The following is a 19,600-nucleotide window of genomic DNA, read 5'->3' as shown; positions in this document are numbered from 1 at the left end:
GAAATAACTGCTTTTAAACTTCAAATTAAATGACATATTGGACAATTCACACACAGAACGGAATATTTACAAATGATAAATGCACACACAATAATGAATGACACATGTGGAAATCACTAATAATTTGTGAATTGGAAAAGCACATAGGGAAATCCCAAACAAGTGGATCCGAAAACACATTAAAGTACGAGCATATTTGTGGATCTGAAAAACATGTGGGAATTGCGGTTGTATTTGTGTGAATAGTTTTGACACAAATCACTCCACTAGCATGCAACAGTAACAATAGTGTTTATCTTTTTCAGCAAGTAATAGAAAATGAAAAGAAACAACAGTTCACAACTCATCATTATAAATAAACATAAATTGCATCTCAGTGCATTATAATTTATTTCTAATATTGTATTGAAAATGCTTTTTCTGCCTTTTTGTCACGGTTACTAGTGTTTCAGATGAAAATTCAGACTTCCCACAATGTAATTGGACTATTTAATTTACAAATGTGATTAAATAAAAAAGTTGGTGACATTAAGAGTTTTTAAAAAGTAATAAAAATAAGTTTATATAAGTGTTTCAACAGTATTTTAATATGAACATTTTCAAGTTCTGCCATTCAGTTTATACATAACAAATTAATAGTCATTGAATCTTGGAATTTGAAACATCACATATACTTTAAATGTTTACAAATGAATGTTGCAAATATTAGCTGCTAGATACAAACAACGAACTTATAAGACTTATAAGTATGGGGGCGCAACTGGATGCCTCACTTTTCCTCCACCGTGGCTAGCAGTGCCGCTTATGACCAAAGGGGGGAGACAGACACGCCAACATGGACCGAAGCGAACCATACTACCTGTTAATGACTGATGATCGACTGCACATTATTTGTGTTCGTGGGTGAAATCAACACGGAGACAACCCCTTCGCATCAATACATAAATGTGCAAAACAATCGAGCGTCCATGTTATTTGGCAAACATGGGTTTGAAAAAAGTATTTGAGAATCCTCACATAATGGGAAGAACACTTGTGGAGCACATTTTATTTTCTTAATCAATTAACATAAAGTGATTTGGCTCATTTCACGACGAGTCCGCACACTTTTTGGAGAAATCGCCTATTGGCAAGTCCGATCGAAACGGTCGCTATCTTAGCGTCGGTAGTTGTAGTTCTAAAGTGGAGGTCGAGCCCCTGATGTGAAACGGCGGCCATGTGGCCGTGGCACTACATTTCCCATGAGCCCCATGTGGTGGCGCCTCCTCCCTGCACTTCCTCCGCCTTCTCTCCGACTGTGCTGGGCCGCGAGGAAGTCGCAAGATGGCTGCTGTCGCTTGGAAGTGAGCTTCTCCTCCGCAACATGGAGCCGTGAGCGTGGACGACAGCGAGGGAGGCACAATCGGGCTTTTCGCTTTCTTTTCTTTTACTTTTTTTTCTTTTATTCCGTCAAACATTCATCCCATTCCGCGTCGGATCCGCCCCGGACTTGTGTCGGGAGTTGACGCGTCAAAATCACGCCGGGGACCCTGCCAGCAGCTAGCCACACGCACGCGCGCGCGTGCACACACACACACGTACACACTTGGCAAATAGAAAACACGGACACACGACGGCATTTATTGCGCTTAGTATTTCAACGCGTTCCCCAAATGCGGAATTTGAACTTGCTTTCGAGCTGACTGTGTGGCAAATATTGTCGCTGTCAGTTGAAAGAGTCGCGCTAGCCGCTCGCTTCAACATGTCCGCGAAGTGGCCGTCCAGCCCTGCTAACTAGTGCGCAGTATCGCATCCATTTCACGCGTGATCATTTCTTCACTTAGTGTCCATATCGGGCACTTTTTGGACACCACCGTGAGCGACTGCGTATTTGGGTACCGGCGATGTTGCGGATGGAGTGAACAACAAATTGCCAACTCGTTGTAGCTCCACTGGCCTTGTGGCTCTCGCCAAAATCCACAGAGATGGACGCAAGGCTCAGCACGCACGTCTAAATTGGAGAAACATCTTTTTTTTTTGTTTCGTAGAGGGGAGTGGACGTAAGTTTTTCGCCACGATCAGGCGGCGCTCGCGCATGATCGGTCGCTTGACCTATTCGGGTGTGGGTAAAGCGCTCCACTTGTCACTCAGTCGTTGGGCAGACGGTTAGCTCGCAGTTAGCTAGCTCGTCTCGCCCCTCATCCCGTTCCAACCACGGCGTACCGAACGTATTCCGAGCCCGCTCCCGGACACACGCACAGGCTCAACACCACCGTCATGGGCGTGCAGGGCTTCCAGGAGTATCTGGAGAAGCGCTGTCCCGGCGCCGCGGTGCCCGTAGACTTGCTCAAGCTCGTCCGGACCGCGGCCCGCCAACCCGCGCACCCCCACCATCACCCACACCCGCACCACCCTCACCACCCCGGGCCCATGCCTCCCCCGCCCCCGCCCGCCAGGATCCTGGTGGACGCCGACTCCGGCCTGCAACGCCTCTATGGCGGCTACCAGACGGACTGGGTATGCGGTGGTCAGTGGAATGCCATGTTGGGCTACCTGGCCGCACTTTCGCAGGCCTGCCTGTTCCAGGGCGGCCTGGAGCTCGTGGTGGTGTTCAACGGGACACTGGGCAAGGAGCGCTGGCCTGAGTGGGCGCGGCGAGCTCAGGGCCAGCGACAGACAGCGCAGCTCATCGTCAACCACGTCGGCGGCAAGGCCACCCCGCCTCCCCGCGCTTGGTTCCTGCCCCCGGCCTGCCTCAGCCACTGCGTCCGCCTCGCTATGTTCCGCTTCCGAGTGCGGGTGAGTTACCTAGTTGTATCGCTGCTCCTTTGCACTTTCTTTTGCACGTGTTTTTTCCTCCCTTCTGCTTGATTTGGCAGGAATCGGTACTCCCACTCTGCCCTCAACTACAATTACAGATCGCTGGCTTAAGTCAAAGTAGAGACTTTGCATTGTATACACAAACTCCGTTTTGAGAATTTGTCACAAGTGGTGCAACAAATAATTGTAAAATTCATCCACAACTGAGTTGATGAGTGATGAGTTGTTTAACCGATGGCTAAAATAGTGGTTATTTGCTCCTGTGGTATAACCAATTTGTAATTGACATGTACCTGAAGCAGCTTCAAAAGTGTCGTGACCCTTTACGTGGCATGAAGTAGCCAAGTAGCTCTGCGTTTCAAAACCATTGGCAAGTGTACAACTTCTTGGCCACTTTTGGAACAGTCAAATGCATAGCATCACTTTAAAAAAAAAAAAAATATATATATATATATAAATGTAGCCAGTCAGCAGAGCACAAATGTTTCCTCGGAGCCAATGTGTTTGGATCGAGCCATCTTGGGTTTCAAATTAATCACAAATTAAAACGGTCCTTGACTCGGTTTGCTTATGTATTGCATAGCATGAACTCGATGAACTTGGCATACATTGTTGAAGAATTGCTCAGTGCATAGTCTTCTTTTGTATAGGGCACTGGCTCATTTGGAGTATTTCACACATTTACATATTGAGTGTCGGCATGGAATGATTTATTCCTTCTCATTGTCGCTTGCATTTTAGTGGGGCGCCTTTCCTGTGAAATCTGAAATAGGTGGGAGATGGGCTGCTGGGGTTATCTGTGGATTTGAGATACCCCCATTACTAGAAGATTTATCCCAAAATAATTTAAGTGATTATTTTAGGGCTCTTGGGTGTTTGATGTTTGTGCATTGCGACTGAAATAAATGATGTCAGGAAGTAGGAACTGAAATGTGTGACATTTAATGTACTCAAACCCATGATGGGGTTTTACCTGTGTTGACTTTTTAAGCAGTTGCGTTTGCTGCTTTGTTTGCATGTCCGCAGTTTGAGGGACAGATGATTCATATGAAGAGGATGTTGTACATTTTCTCACTTTGTATTACACAGTGGAGCTAATTTACTATTCAGCTATGTCAACGTTCTTCTGCATCTCAGCTGATCGACGAAAGAGCTCCAAATAGATACTGCACACCGCACCACGTGTCTCTGTGTGTAACCATTTTGGGATTAAGTCTCGCCTTAAGCAGTTCACAAGTCTGGGGCAAGCTACTCTCTCTTATTGACAGTGTCACTGAATTGAACTCTGTCCATCTTTTCAGAGACTTTGTTTTCTTGATACATTGACAATGTATTTCCTCATGTGACAAATTTGTGTATTTAGTTCCGTTATTGCATGTAACAATTCATAGCTAATCTGCCTTGCATTGGCTTTCCTCTACATGACATTGCAGGCATTCTTTTGTATGAATAGACACTTTTCATGTCTTGAGGGAAGTATCAATTCTACATTTTTGGACTGATTACATTTCATTTGAGTACTCGCTGATGCCAAATCCTAATATACACATAGTGGCATTAAGCCTTACAAATGAAACTCTTGAATGAAAATTGTGATCTGCTGGTGAGTGCGCCTAAAAAAAACACCTGCTTAAAAAGGTTCTGCTGACTTTGTTCGCTCTTTGTGCAGGTTGTACAGACTTTGGAGGATCATCACCAGGAAGTGCTGTCTCTCTACAGGGACTACGGATTCGCCGGCTTGATTGCGCAGGATTCAGAGTTTGCACTGTGCAACGTGCCTGCCTATTTCTCCTCGCACGCACTCAAACTGAGCTGGAATGGCAAAAACCTGACCACACATCAGTATCTGCTGTCTGAAGCTGCCCGCCAGCTCGGGCTCAAGACTCAGCATCTGCCCTGCTTCGCCGCTTTGCTGGGTAAGGAGCGGCCCACACCAACGATGTTTCCATCATGCACGCTGAAGCGCACACGCCTACGTCCGCCATGTCCCTATACGTTGTTCATTCACACGAGAGCCATTTCATTTTTTTTTCTTTGTGAAGGAAATCATATTCTGCCTGATGAAGACCTGGCTGCCTTCCACTGGAGTCTGCTGGGACCAGAACACCCACTAGCATCTCTAAAGGTAGCGTATCCCCGAAAGTCGTGCATGAAAAAACGAGCTTCAAACGTGAAAATCTATCAAAGCTAATCTTGCCTCATGCAATAACTGTTCTCTGAAAATGTTCATTATCACAGTTAATAATTGTGTATTCACCTTTACTGATGGATGGTAAAGTATTACTGTCCTGTAAATGACACAAGTAGTGTAATTACGCTCGTTTTAAATCTTACCTCATTCATTTCATTCATCACTCTGTGCTTGTGTTACTCGCCCATTGTTAAGTTAGAACAACATTTTGTACAATGCTCCGCTTCCAACATTTTGAGGAAGACAACATTCTGTTCAGCATTTTCAGTTCCCGCCATTGTTATTGTCATTTTGTCCATGTAAATTACTATAGGGCTGGGGAAACAGTCACCCGCAAAACTTGGTTAGCACAAACATTTGAAACTATAATTAACAATTTTAAAACCATATTTACAACACCCAAAACCAACGTGTGGTCACTTTCGTGCCTCAAACGAAAAAAGATAAAGAATAAAACGTCTCAGTGCACGTTAAACCTTCTCCAACTAACTTTGCATTTTCTATTTATTCTTTTGTGAGTTCTGACGTCCACTGCGGGCCATCGAAGCAGGCAAAACGGCCGCGAGAGCCATTTGACCTGACAAGGGAGCCCGGCACCAGATTGTTAATATACTGGCAAGCTTAAGTGTTATTTATACACGAGTGCTTATCACTGTCATTTTCCTGAAAAGCAGTGTCTTTCTTTCACAAAAGATTTGTTAGTGACAACACTAAATTACTAAACTGGCAAAAGCCAGATTGATTTGTGACTCACACAACGGAGTATCAATCTGGGAGCGCTCCACTGTAATCTTCTCGGGAAAAGTGCGACAGTTGTGTACAATACTTCAAGCTCATTGAGCGATGTAACAACTTGTGCAACCGACCAAACTTTTGTTTTGACCAATCACGGCAACGGAAATCTATATCGAGAAGTTAACTAGAGAACAAGCCTCTTTTCCAGTCACGTGCAGCATCCATGCATTGGTCCACTTGTGCGGTTTGTTTGTTTCCCCCAGCCTCAGTGCTTCTTGTTTTCGTCGTAGACGCATATCCCGCCCCAAACACACTGTTGCTTTGTGATTAGTCTGCTCCACCCGTGCTGCCTCGGAGAAAATCAGCGGGCTTGGGATAAGATGTATTCTTGTGTTTTTGTGAACTCACAAAAAAAAAAAAAAAAAAGGAATTCAGCTTGCAGCCAAAGTTACTAAAGTACTTAGAGCTCCTACACTGTCTGTCATTTTAATTTCAGCCTAGAAAATGAATTGCTGCCAATAAATCTTGTGAACAACATTGCAGGTGCGAGCCCATCAGTTGGTACTGCCGCCCTGCGAAGTGGTCATCAAGGCTGTGTCAGAGTATGTCTCCTCCATCAAAGACCTTGGGAACCTGGACACCATCGCCAGAGATGTCTTCAAACAGTCACCGGTGGGTTCATCATGTTCATCCAAATGCTTGAAGAATCCGTACTGTATCATTGAAAATGGACTAAAGCACCAAATGGTCGTGTATTGTGCAGCTGTCTAGTCATTCCATTTTTAATTCACACAAATTCACAGAATCTTTCCAGTAACACCTCTTCAAGTTACCCGATTGCTTTGTATTTGTGTCACGTGATGTCAAATGAAAGAATCCAAAGTTTTCAGCTATTTTTAAAAGGCTTGTAACAGGAGAAATGTAGAAAATGCCAGAAGCAAGAAAAAAAAAGTCAAATAAAGCTTGAATCATGTATTAATTAGTATTTTTGTGAGAAATCAAATCTGCGATTTTATTTTAAGGGCCATAATAAGGCTCAGTCCTAGTTCTTACCAAACTTAGATCCCTACGGGTTTAATGATGATGGATTGTCGTCGCCGCCGCAGTTTTTGTGGTCGCCCACGTCGGAGGATGACATTTGCGGCCAGCGCTCACACTTGGCAGAGCAACAGCGTCATATTTTAACTGACCTCGCCATTTCCTGTTTCTCCCACTCGTTGGCTCAAACAAACAATGTGATGACACGAGTCAAATAACTTCATGTAGACTTAAGTGCACATTTCTAGTGTGAAATAATTGTGTTGAGCCTTTCAACAAGTACTGAACATGCTGCTGTGTCTCCTTCCAGTCTCGCATGGAGGACAAGGTGGATCGCTTCAAGAAAGCCGTGGAGTATTTCTCAGCCGCCTCCAAACCACGATCGCCTAACGTGGGACCTCCCACTTTCATTTGTGAGTTAAATTGATCAGGTTTATTGACTGATAGATTGAAGTCACAATTACAGCCGTTGCCTCTTTCTAGTTTTTTTGGTCCATCCCTAATAACTGTGTGTGTATTCAGTGCCTGGGTTTGGGCCCACTCCATTTGGGGGACCTTCTGGCCACATGGGACCGATGCATCCTGGAAAAAATCAGGTAGATCTCTTTTTCTTATTTTGTATGTAATGTGTGTGTGTGAGGTTGATTTCTTTCTGCCACAACCCCATCGAGAAGCACCGCTCCATAAGCACAGGTCCCTCTCGATCTGTTTTTACTGGCTCTCTCGCACGGCTCCCAGCTCATTTTTGCACTTGTCTCTTGAAGCATCTCAGCGTGTGCAGTACACCTCGGATAAATTTGCACATTTCCTTGCAAGCTGTATTTAGCATGGCTGACAAAGCTAAGGCTAATCATAGTGGTGGTAGCAGCAAAAAGCATAAGAATGGTCACGGTAAGAAAAGCCAGGCAATCTCCGTGGAAACCAAGGTTGCTGTTACTGAACTGTAAAAAAACGTCTTTTTTTTTTTTCGTTCAAGACAGTGTATATGCAAACAGTATATGTACTTGCATAACTTAATTGAATTAAATAAAAACTCCACTTAAATAATGCAAATGGAACCTAAGTAGTAGCTCATTTACGGCAGGCGTATTTTATTTATTTATTTTTGTAAGTGAATTGGACGTGCTCAATTGATATTCATTAAGTGATTTTAACTAGCGTCTTTCTCTCCTTGCCAGCAGTTCCCCCCTCCCCAGGTGGCCGGCTTCAAACCGCCTTTTGCAAACGCTCCATTCGGACCCGGCTCCGCCCCTTTGTTCCAGAACCCGCCACCGCCATCTCAAGACTGCAATGATTCACCCACGGGAAAGATGGGCTTTTCTGATTGGTCGGCGCCATATGATTCCTCTCAGGGTGGAGGACGTTTGCCCAATCACCACACGGGTGCTCAGTCAGGTCCTTCTCCGTCACCTTCCTCGTCATCAGATGGAGACGAACCCAATGACAACAATGCAAAGTAAGGGAGGGACAAAAAGAGGGTTTGCTGTGCTTTGGATGCATCTCATCACATTCCGCTGCGAGTTATTTGCATGACGCATACTTTGACTGAACACAAGCAGAGTTTTGGTGTCTCAGCGAGTTGGCAGTTTGTTCTTAGCCACAGCAAGGAGACGTGCAAGTCTCAACGTTCCTTTTCATGCCATAAGCAGCAATTTCGCTCCACTTGTCGGTTTTGATAGTACTCACTTTCAATTTTGATATCACTCTTGATTTGTGAGCTGATTTCTGATTTGTTCCATATCCTCATCCACAAAGTTCAGTGCCCACGCCCGGGCAAATTTTGAACAACTCATGCCATCTGATAGGAGCTTTTAGGTTCAAATTTTGGATTAATGGATTTGCAGCTCTGGAAGTTAGTTTAGGCCTTTCCGGAACGGTTGTTGACTCTGTTACACAAATATTGACAGTTACAAAAGCGAAACTATTTGCACGGTTGTAATGTTTAAGCATTCTCACACGGCTTGTTCTCTATTTGACAGCCATTTGACAGACAAGTCGTCACGATGGGAGGATCCTGCCGGAAGAGAGGGCTCGGCCTCCGGAGACGGTTCCCAAGGCAACGGGAGCAGCTCAAGCATTCCGTCACTGCTGTCTATGGCGACTCGCAGTCACATGGACATAACCACACCCCCTCTGCCTCAGGTTTGTCTTAAGAACACTTTTTCAGAATATGGGATCTGAATTTGCCAAGAGAAAACGCAGACTGGTTTTTTTTAGGTTAGTGCTGAGGTTCTTCGTGTAGCTGAACACAGACACAGAAGAGGGCTGATGTACCCACAGATTTACCACATTTTGACCAAGGTAAAGTTCTGCTCAGCTTCTGCCGCCGAGTGCCATTTGACCTTGTCGTGTCCCGTTTAACAGCTGGTCTTTCTTCTCGCCTCCAGGGAGAGATGAAAATGCCAGTTTGTATCGAGGACGAGTGTAACTCTGAGCTGCCTCCTGCCTCTTTGCTATTCCGTGCCGCCAGACAATATGCCTACGGTGTCCTCTTCAGTTTGGCCGAAACGCACCGCCGGCTTGAAAGACTCGCCCTCCGCAAAAGAGCTCCCTTGGAAGGTTGGGGCTGGGATTGTCAAGTATTTGGAGGTGGCATACAACGAAGTGTTCTCAAAGTTGTGTCAAAGGCTATGTTCATACTGCAGGTCAATTCTCATTTTTTTCCAGTTGTGAGGTTTTGCTGCTTTATTTATTCAAAAACGTGATCATACAGTTGGTAAATGAGGCCAATTGAGAACATACAGAGAAGTGTCTTACTGCCGTGCATATCACTTCACGGCCTCGTGTCATTCACATCACACGTCTGATTTGGTTGTTGAATGTCGGCGACTACATAAAAAGATCTACCCGAAAAAAAAAATCGAAATTTTGCAGGCAGAATACCTTGCGGTGTGAACGTAGCCAAAGTTTTTTTTCTATTTATCGGCAGCTGATTTCACAAGACCTAGCGAGACTTCAATACCAGTGAAAACCATTAACCATTGCTGATGTATAAATACATATTTTAAAGAATCTTTTTCGCTCTTTTCAAATATATGGCTATACTATGAACAACTGTAAATGTACTGCCATCGAAGGCTATTCCCAGATGTTGTTTTAGCGGGTTTATTGAATGAAACCACACCACACTACTTTTGAGATGGCTGAGGTTTTTACAAAAAAAAAAAAATACTAGTATCAAAGTCACTGTTCTGGATGATAGTTTTCTTTTCAATAAATGCCCATTTTCACCATTTGTTTAGGTTAGAAACAGCTGCTTTTTGTCAAAAACACTTACTTTCTACTTTAAGTGTTTCTACTTTAAGCTCTGTTCTACTGCTCATTAGTCCTGAACAGAAATGGTAGAATCACATTATTTTTTACCCGTGAAAGAAGAGTCTGTTTTGTGGGTCTAAAAATATTTGTCGAAAAAATGCTAAAAGCGAATGTGTAGTGAAAGTGTTGCTTGTAAAATGGGCCAATCTTAAGAGAAGCCACTAACTGAATCCATTGCAATGTTTCAGTTCCTCCAGTGATTGTCAAAGAGTGGAGTTGCGGTAAAGCAAAGTCGGCTCTGACTCCTGAATTGGTCCCAGCTCTATGTTTCCGGGAGTGGACCTGCCCGAACCTACGCCGCTTGTGGTTGGGTCGCGCCAGCGAGGACCGCTCCAGGAGAACTCGAGCCTTCCTGGCTTGCCTCCGCTCCGACTGCCCAGCCCTCCTCAACCCGGCGCAAGTCCCGCAGCATCTGCTGCTCATGTGCTGCGTGCTCAGGTAGGAAGCTGCTTGTTTTCGTAGAATTATTTGCCTCCTTTTTTGTAACCTTTAGTTCCAATGTGTTGGGTGACAATGTGACAAGTGGCTGCAATCTTTGAGTAATTTCCTAAAAACATTGAATGAGCACTTCAAACGCTTCATAAGCCAGTCGTCCATAGCAAATATGTACATTAATCAAAACAAATGGTGATTAAATTACATGACCGTTTCAATTGCCCACTAAGCTCTAATAGTGTTCCATTTGTGCTATTTATGTCGAGACGCACACAAACACGATACGCCAAGTTAATGTCATCTTAGTACGGCTTACTCTTGTTTAGTTTCTGAATGCAGATTTTTTTTATTCTAGTTTAAAGTGCTCTCTTATGGCAAAAACTGTTGTGAAAGCGCTATAAAAATAAAGATGTATTGTATTGTACCAGTTTTCTATTGCGCAATTTGCATTTTGCGCATTTCAGGTGGTAATGGAAACCCAGCTACTGGAGCCTTCAAAACGGATTTGTTTCCAATCTAAGTGCCTTGAGAGCATGATACTTAATGGCTCACTACATTGCTTAGGCTCAAAAGACATTCAGTATTGGTGGTAAAGAAAACTGTGCATCCGTGTTTATTGTTATAACATTGCATTCACGGAAACACCCCTCAAGTTTACCTAACACATGGTTTCAGTTTGAACATAAAATATATTTGGAGTGCTTTTGGTTAAATATAGATTGAACATGATTTCCACATCATTGTCTTCTGTTTTTATTTATGTTTAAGCCAATGTTCAAACTTCATTGGACTTGGGTTTGTAGTTTGGACTCCGCATTCAAAAGCGTCATGAGCCATCAGCCAAAACTAGGAACAGTCTGTTCACGCGGCTCTCTTGCATGTTACTCACATCCCACGTATTCACAAAAAGAGTATTTGCCCCCAAGGCAGTCTGGCCCCTCTGTATCGTGTATTTGATGAGCCTTCCTTGTCTGCCAGGTATATGATGCAGTGGCCTGGAGGAAGGATCCTCCAGAGAAATGAGCTGGATGCCTTTTTGGCCCAGGCCGTTTCCAACCAGCTCTATGAACCGGACCAGCTACAGGAGCTCAAGGTACGTGCTCCCCTCCCTTACTCCCAGTCGTCACCCCGCCTGTTCCGTCTGAGCACTTATTTTATGGCTTTCAGGTGGAGAAGGTGGATGCCCGCGGCGTGCAGCTAGCTGCTCTCTTTATGGCCGGCGTCGACACGGCGCTCTTCATCAACGATGTGTGCGGTCAGCCGCTGCCATGGGAGCACTGCTGTCCCTGGGGCTTCTTTGATGGCAAACTGTTCCAGAGTAAATTGGCCCGCGCCACCCGTGACCGTGCTGCCCTGCTAGATATGTGCGAAGGCCAGGTATGGACCTACTCAAAATTCTTCCGCCCAGTCTCGAGGCATACAAGACCGCTAATGAGTACACGGGTCCATCCTTGTTCTTCTCGGCAGGAAGAGCTAGTATCTAAGGTGGAGAAGATGCGTCAAGCCATACTTGAGGGCATCAATCTGTCTCGTCCTCCTCCTCCGCCTCCACCTCTTCCGCCTCCCGCCTTCTTGCCGCCTGCCATGGTGCCCCCTTTCTACCCCATGCCCCCCCTTTACCCACCTCGGCCCATGGGTGGCATGCCTCCTCATCACCCACATCATCCGCATCACCCTGCCCAGCACAGACCCAGGGCCTTCCCAGGTACGCGCATTCATGAACTTTGACGAGCTGTACAAACACCATAAGAAGGTATCTCAATCACCATCCCTTTATTTATACAGGCATCCAGTCAATTCCTCCTCAGGGAGGAAAGTTGGAGATTGCCGGCATGGTTGTCGGCCAGTGGGCCGGGAACAAACCCATCCGTGGTAGAGGGGGGTTCAACATGCAGGTGGTTTCAGTCGGAGCCGGGAAAGGGTGAGTGTTGTTGGCTCGCAAGTAGAGACGTAACAGTATGTTTTTGTCTAATACAATAGATATTGATCGATAAAGGGCCTAATGATTCGACACATTGATAGATGGAGTATTACTCTTTGGGCAATTTTGATACAATATTTTGATATAGTCACAATGTTGTTGTTTTTTTGCATGTATGCAAGTAGTAAACTATATTTTCACATTCAATTTATCTAGTGCTGTGTTTGTTCCATAGAGAAAACAATTAATTGTAATAGTAAGAATTTTGCCAAAGGCTTACATATTCTGTTTCAAAAATCTTGGCGGGTTTACATGTCGTCTAGCAGTAAAAGAAAAACTGTCGTGCCAATGCAGTTACCGTCAAAAAAACTTTAATCCCCTTCCCCACTGTGCGGATTTTGGTGGGTCTAAGTTCTCATTGCTTTTTGGCACGTTAAATGAGTATTTTGATGGAAGTTTGAGTTGCCCTCCTATGTGAGTGGTCATTGAACGCACCAAGAGTAAACTACCCAACGCGAGCGTCTGCAGTTCTTTTGCTTCTGCACGCAGCTATTGATCATTGAATGCAAGCACTTTTTCTTTCTTTTTTTCATGCACTGCCACAACTTGGATTTAATTTGATGTCTACATTAACAAGGTAGGGGCATAGCTGTACCCTCTTGGAGAAAAATTCCCATGTTAATTTGTATGTTGTGATCGCCATTTTCAGATGGGTGTGGACATTTTTTAGTTTAAAGTGATTTCTAGACCTCTAGTTTTACTACAGTACATACTGTAGATCCACTGTGATCTGTGTGATGGAAACTATCATTTCATAATCTAGTTGAAATTGCACTCATTAAGACGTTTCTTGTTTTGTTTGCGACAAGATATTAAGAAATGTTGACATTTTCAGAATGTACTAATACATTTTGGAATTATTGGCATGTGTAGTGGATTAGGCTAAAACTAATACTGGACTGGCCCAGTTGACATCAAGTTGGGCTGAATGTGCCCCTTGAACTCCAGTGAGTTTCTCACCGCCATGCTAAAGTCTTGTCTGTTTGCTCACCACAGGAGGGGTAAAGATATCCCTGCAAAGCTAAGGGGAGGGAAAAAAGCAACTGCCAACACAACACAGGTACGGCCACTTTTCACTTTTGTGCTTTTCGCCGGCTAACAAAAGAAAGCACTCAGATATTGCAACGTGTCCTAACGCTTCGTGTCGTCGTCGCCCCCCCCCCCCCCCCCCCCCCAGACATCATCGCCCCCTCCATCCAACAGTCCCCCGAAGCCCTTAGAGGAGGCGGGTTCAGCGCCAGAGGTCACAACTCGGCAGTTGAATGGAAACTCAGCAGCAGCCATCGGGCAGCCCTTGGAGCTGGCCTCCCTGGCCCAGCCAATCCAGTGTGCCTTAGCCAGCAGAGACAACCAATCAGAGGGGGTGCAAGCGGAGACCCCTTGTTGCCTTGACGACTGCCCGTCAGACGGAGCGCTACAGAAGGAAGAGTGATGAAGAGACGGATGGCGTCCTCAGAGAGTGTGTTTGACTGCCTTTCCCCGTCTTTGTAGCCCCGCCCACTAACTGTCACGTCATCACACGGAGCAGGAAGCAGCCGTGGGCATCTGTCTCGTATGATCTGCTGCTCCGTGTGATGCGTCCAAACAGTTGGCTGTCACAACAGTTAAATCCCATTTTTAGTTTCTCGTGGTTTTATATTGTTGTTTTTGTTGAGAGATTTTCTCCATGAGTCTGTAAGCACCCCGCCCCTCCAAAAATAGCCTCTCCTCCCTGCACACAAACTCAAAGAAGTTCCGCCCCCATCACCACCGCCGCCACGTAAGCGAGCCCCCTCTCCAATATGGCTACCTTTATATTATACTTTTTTATGTTGTTAGAAACTCTGCACACCACAGAGGTTGCATTTGGCGTCGACGGTCACCGATCTGATGTGGTTCCCAAGGTGACGGTTTGTTCACCACGTTCGGTAGCCACGTGTCAGTGCGGTTTGTAATCGTTGTCTCGCGTGAGGTTTGACTTCCGCGAGACCTTCAGTGATTGAAAGAGTCCAACTGGATAAAGTGACTTGTGTGTCCGGCCTGATAGAAAGCCACATTGGCAAAATATTCCCGAGCTCCTTTCTCAGTGGATCACCGGAGCACTTGTGCGACGCCATTAATTAGGATGCTCTTATACTTTGAGCTATGTAGCATAGCCTAGCGTTTAGCTGTGCTAAGAAATCCCATGAATTTACGCACCTTAATCCCCTACGTATGCAAGGTTTTTCCCCGCTCCTCCAAAAAAGTGCATTATATTATATTGCCCACCCTCCTGCCCCTTCCTCCCAAAAGCTTTGATTGTATTATCCCAACAAAAGCACTTGATGTTGTATTTAAATGTAATTTTTTTTTTCTAACAGAAGCCCCAGATTGCGACGAATTGACCGTGTATGGGCTACACGCACCTAAGTAAATGTTAATGATGACAGAGAACTACATTTAAAGGTAGAGATCTATTTGAAAGACGTCAGAATGTGTACAGAGTGGTTCCAGACAAAGAGGCACTTTGTTTTCAAGATTTAAAACCACACTGGATGGTCCTCTGCCAGGTGACTGACAAGTCAAACACCTCGAGGCACCTACCGAGAGTTCCAGGCCAAAAAAAAAAAAGACTGCTGCTTAGCAGATATTGGAAAGTTCCAAGTCTACTCTGCAAAGTGGCCTAAAATGTTCATTAAATAACTTTTGAAGTCCGATTCTTCTCTCCCGGGAATCGTCGTCACTTTCAGAACAGTCATGTCCAAAGCGTATTTGAACGCGGCTAGCCGAGCAATGTTAAAAAACAAAACAAAAAAAAAACATGGTAAGCCGGCGTAGCCTCAAAGATCCCGCCATCCTCGGGTGGCTGTTAAGAAACGCTGAGAGCTCCAGCGTGTCACTTTAGACCAATAGAATGCACTTTCCTGCCCTAAAGGTGCAAGTCCAAGGCTTCGTGGGTGGGAACACGTCAGAGTGCCCCCCCTCTCCCCCCAATCAACCCCTACCCGAGTTTCCCGCTCACGTTCGGAGACTCCGCTAATGAACGGTTTTGTTTGAGCACTTAACGTTTGTATAGAAGCGGAAGTCCCCCACAGTAGGTTTCATACGATAACGGAAATACAAGTTATATTTACAGAACTGCGTGTTTGAGAGCAGTAGACATCGAACCGAGAGCATCCGCGAGTGCTCATCACAGACTAAAAGGCAGGTCAACAAGAAAGCACCTTATTTTCGTACTACGTTGATGACTTGCGCTCTTTTGCGCGCCGCAAAATTGACATGGATAGATGCCGTTTTGAAGGAATCAAACATGAGTGTGTCTAAGTGTCAATGTAGTCGCGTCAGACATCCCCCTTGTTACCAACGCAACCATCACAGTGAGATGCCGAGCGGCCGGCCACGAGCGCCGGTCACGCCGCAGGGGCCGCACTCGCCTCTCGAACACCAATTGAAAGGAAATGATCAGCGCTGCAACGAGCGCCGTACGTTTTCATAGGTGACCACGTCAATGGATTTAAACACCCAAGACATTATGGTTAGGCTAAAGAATATAGCTCCACTGGGCGAAACGCTCGACTTCGAGACTCCTTGGGAGTCGCATACTTAACTGCTTTCAACTATTTTGACATTAGGACATGTATTGCAATAGTACATTACGTGTTAGAGGACGGCCATGCGTCAGAGAATGATCTGCTATATGATGCCCTCTACCGATTTGCTCGCCACAAGTGCGCATACAATGCACACAGACACACACACACACACACGTTGGACAAACAAATATTCAGTTGTGTTTGTTACCAGCAGCATTCTCTCTCTGCTTTCGTGCTGACGTGATATATTTGTGCTGTTTCAGTTGCCAGTGGAGTGCTTGTCAGTTCATTGGAGTAACACATGCGACTGACTCGGAATCCCTTACACTCTCCTTTGCATGGACACATGAAAAATACACGTTGCAGGTTCCGGCAGGCACACACAACACACACTCGCGCACACATATGTAGATGTTAAATAACCCTGAGTTATACAGTAGCTAGTATGGATCAAACAGCAACACAATACATCATGTATTGGCCCTCTTTAGTCCATGTCTGTTTTTGTTCAATGGAGATTTAATTATTGAATTTTCTTTTTTTTTTTTTTATGCTCGCTAACTCAGTCACCCCTTCCCTCCCCTGCTTTGACAATGTCCCCTCCTCAACCAATACTTTTCTTTTCTGCTCTTTATCTTCCTCAGCACACACAAACACACGCACACACGTTTTGGTCCCCACGAAGCAACAAGATTATTTGGTCCATGTCACGAAATTAAAACAAATTTTGTTGCATACGTGTACACACATTTAAACTAATGACTTTTATGCAGTTTTTTTTAAAAAATGTCTTTTGTGGAAGGATTCTTTCAGCCTCGTAATATTGTCCTTCCAACTCTTTTAACTCTTGGGACACAAATGCACTCAGGTGTACATCTTGACAAAAACGTTGCAATTCAACCAAGGTTTTTATGTCCAAATTTAAAATGGTTTGTCCCACAGCTAGTCAGTGATTGCTTTGCGGGGACCACAATGTCACCTTAGTTCACGCACGCACACACACCTCATGATATAAACTGTCCTGAATTTCTCTGTTTTCCCCTTCCCAGACCTCCTCGCTTGTCCTGTAGCCCTAGGATGATTTGTATTGGCCGCCTTTCTCTTTTCTCTCTAGGCTGCCCTGCCCCTTAATCAACCCAACTAACAGTAAAGGTTATATTAACGTTAATAATCAGTTTCTGTATGTATCTAGCCAGAGTTTGAAAAAAAAATCCGAAAAAAATTAAATTCAGTTGTGCAAATGTGTTTTTCTTACTATTTTAATGTTGTTACATCGTCTAATCCTTCTACCATCGCTTCAGTTAGTACTGAAAATACGCTTAGCCAACCTAGAGATTTGAACTGTTATATTTGCGATTTTCCTCACCTTTATATGGCATCTTTAGACACTTTCACCGTTAATGTACGTAAGTAAATATTGCCCGCTACCGATTGAGAACCATCGTCTGCACTGTTGATTTTCATAATATCCCTGATGATAATTTTGTGGTCGATCTAAGATGAACTCTGCGCCCTTGCACAAAGCAGCGGAACGTCTCACCTGAGAACCAAAGTACACTTAGTGTCCCCCTGAGCCCACGTCGTCTATCCCCACCTCCCCCTCAAACAGCTTGCCCTAAGGTTATAGGCCAGCGAGTATGATGATGTGTATGTATAATGACATTACAGCCTGTGTGATTTGTGACAAGACTGTGAGGTAAATGTGGCTGTAGACCTCGGTTGTCATGGAGACACAAACAGGAAGGAAAAGTATGAATGGCCAGCGCCAGGCCGACAAGAGTGTCTGCACTCGCTCGTTTCACATTGCGGCTTTGCCAACCATTGCGTAGCCACTTGACTATTCTGGTCGTTGGCATCGCTTTTTCTTTCCCCTGGATTTATTTGTAACGTTGTTGGAGTGAATTTCAAATCAATTTGAACTCATCAGTAGCTGGAGTGTGCCTATCAAAATGATCCTAAGATTGTGGAGACTGTTTCAATTTTGAGATATTCCACGTAGAACAAAAATGAGATGTATTACCAGTAAGGGAAAAAATTGTTACCAAAAATCTCGGCTATTGTTTGGCAAGGCTAACTTGACCGACTTTCCAAATGGTGCAGGCGCGCCCAACTCGTTAGTATTCCAATGTTAGAGCAGCTCAAATCCCGGGGAAAGAAAGTGCTGCGCAGTGTTGGCGTAAAACATTTATGTATTAATGTGTTTGAATGTGGAACCGAATGTGCGCTCGTCTTGTTTGTACCCGTTATGATCTATTTGCGAGATTCTCGGAGCATTTTGTCCCAATTGGATAAATTATCTGTTTGTCTCTACACTGCCACTCCCCCCTCAGCAGCCTTCCAAACTTCATATTAATCATAAGGCCAAGCGCCCTGTCCTCCCCCCAATTCTGCCCTTCCCCCTGCAGAGGTGCTCCTTTTGATCATTGTGAGCATTTGCTGCCACGTTGTTCAAACATGCCTTCAGCATACACGTCAGTACCCAGGACCACCCGCCAAAACTACCCGTGCAGCAAAAAAGGGTTCAAATATATCCATGATATTATTGTTCGAGAGATATTATCATCATCATCATCATTATTGCTGTTATAATTATGGTTGGTATCATTTGTCATCATTGTTAGCATTATGGAAGCACCAGACTGTTTGTGGAAAGATGAGAGAGGGGAAGAAAGAGTCAGTGACATTTTTTTTTGTCTGGGTGTTGGTGGTCTGATCTCACAGATGGAGGGGAGGAGAAATGGTTCAGAAAGAGACAACCATGGCAGTCATGTTTGTACTGGTTGGGAAATGACTTACAGTGCTGAAATAAAATTTATTCTTTTAGTAAAAAAAATGGTGTGCCCAGTTTTATTTATGGGGGAAATCATGTTTAATCAAGAATATTATTCAAATGTGTAACATATAATGTATGTGGATAATGGAAAATACTGCACTTGCAAGCTGAACATTGGCGTGTCCTAAAATAAGTCTAGATGTAAAAATGTCAGCACAAAAATGCACGCCACTAAAAGAATCTAACAATTTAAGGGCCCGTTTGAGATGAGATGTGCGACAAACTGGCCTGCCCACTGTGCGAGTTCACTTCGTGTTTTTTTCCCCTCCTATCTCAGCCTGTCCACATCACAAAAAGTATGGGGGACCAAAAGTGCCAAAATTAAATACACCATGAAATATTTACTTAAAAATGTCACTAATGAAATGTTTTGGTCAATTAAATATGGAATTGAATGAGTCAAACAAATAAATGTGCCATTGAATAATTAAATGCAACACAAAATAATCAAATAGATGTTTTAAATATTTCATTATTAAATATGGAATTAGAAAAATAACTTGTAAAAATTACTTTTCCATCTTCTTATCCTGTTTGGGGTCACCTGGTATGCTGGAGCCTATTCCAGCTGACATTTTCCCAAATGCAGACAACACCCTGAACTGGTTGCCAGCCAGTCGCAGCAAAAAGTGCGGTGGTGGCTGTCTCCTCAGATTGCTCCTTCAAAATGGGTCATCAAGGTCAAGAGAAGACATTGTGTGCATAATATGAAGTTGGAGCAT

At 44.4% G+C, this 19,600-nt stretch overlaps 1 protein-coding gene across 4 annotated transcripts; it reads left to right on the top strand.

The window, feature by feature from the left end:
• The first annotated feature begins 1,276 nt into the window (after positions 1–1,276).
• fam120c (family with sequence similarity 120 member C) lies at positions 1,277–18,878 on the top strand. 4 transcript variants are annotated; one of them, XM_088356619.1, is made up of 17 exons: positions 1,277–2,778; positions 4,469–4,715; positions 4,842–4,924; positions 6,269–6,397; positions 7,074–7,176; positions 7,286–7,359; positions 7,945–8,219; positions 8,743–8,905; positions 8,981–9,064; positions 9,151–9,322; positions 10,267–10,516; positions 11,492–11,606; positions 11,681–11,890; positions 11,981–12,218; positions 12,299–12,434; positions 13,491–13,554; positions 13,672–18,878. In XM_088356619.1, the coding sequence occupies exons 1-17, from the start codon at positions 2,257–2,259 to the stop codon at positions 13,924–13,926; spliced, it is 3,120 nt and encodes a 1,039-aa protein (XP_088212745.1). In that variant the 5' UTR covers positions 1,277–2,256; the 3' UTR covers positions 13,927–18,878. The 4 variants fall into 4 exon arrangements, with proteins under 4 accessions (XP_088212745.1, XP_088212725.1, XP_088212735.1 ...); XM_088356599.1 differs by having other exon boundaries at positions 9,151–9,352; XM_088356609.1 differs by having other exon boundaries at positions 7,942–8,219.
• The last annotated feature ends 722 nt before the right edge of the window (positions 18,879–19,600 follow it).

This window comes from Syngnathus floridae, chromosome 2 (assembly GCF_059516105.1).
Source record: "Syngnathus floridae isolate MCC-2025c chromosome 2, RoL_Sflo_1.0, whole genome shotgun sequence".
NCBI classification, from domain to species: Eukaryota; Metazoa; Chordata; class Actinopteri; order Syngnathiformes; family Syngnathidae; genus Syngnathus; species Syngnathus floridae.
This window is presented reverse-complemented; position numbering and strand designations above follow the sequence as displayed.

Bases quoted from the DNA above. Each gene is read 5' to 3' on its own strand.
- fam120c (XM_088356590.1), top strand. From the start codon at position 2,257: ATGGGCGTGCAGGGCTTCCAGGAGTATCTGGAGAAGCGCTGTCCCGGC. The intron at 7,177-7,285 runs GTGAGTTAAATT...GTGTGTATTCAG, and splicing joins GGGACCTCCCACTTTCATTT to TGCCTGGGTTTGGGCCCACT. The intron at 8,906-8,980 runs GTTTGTCTTAAG...GGTTTTTTTTAG, and splicing joins CCACACCCCCTCTGCCTCAG to GTTAGTGCTGAGGTTCTTCG.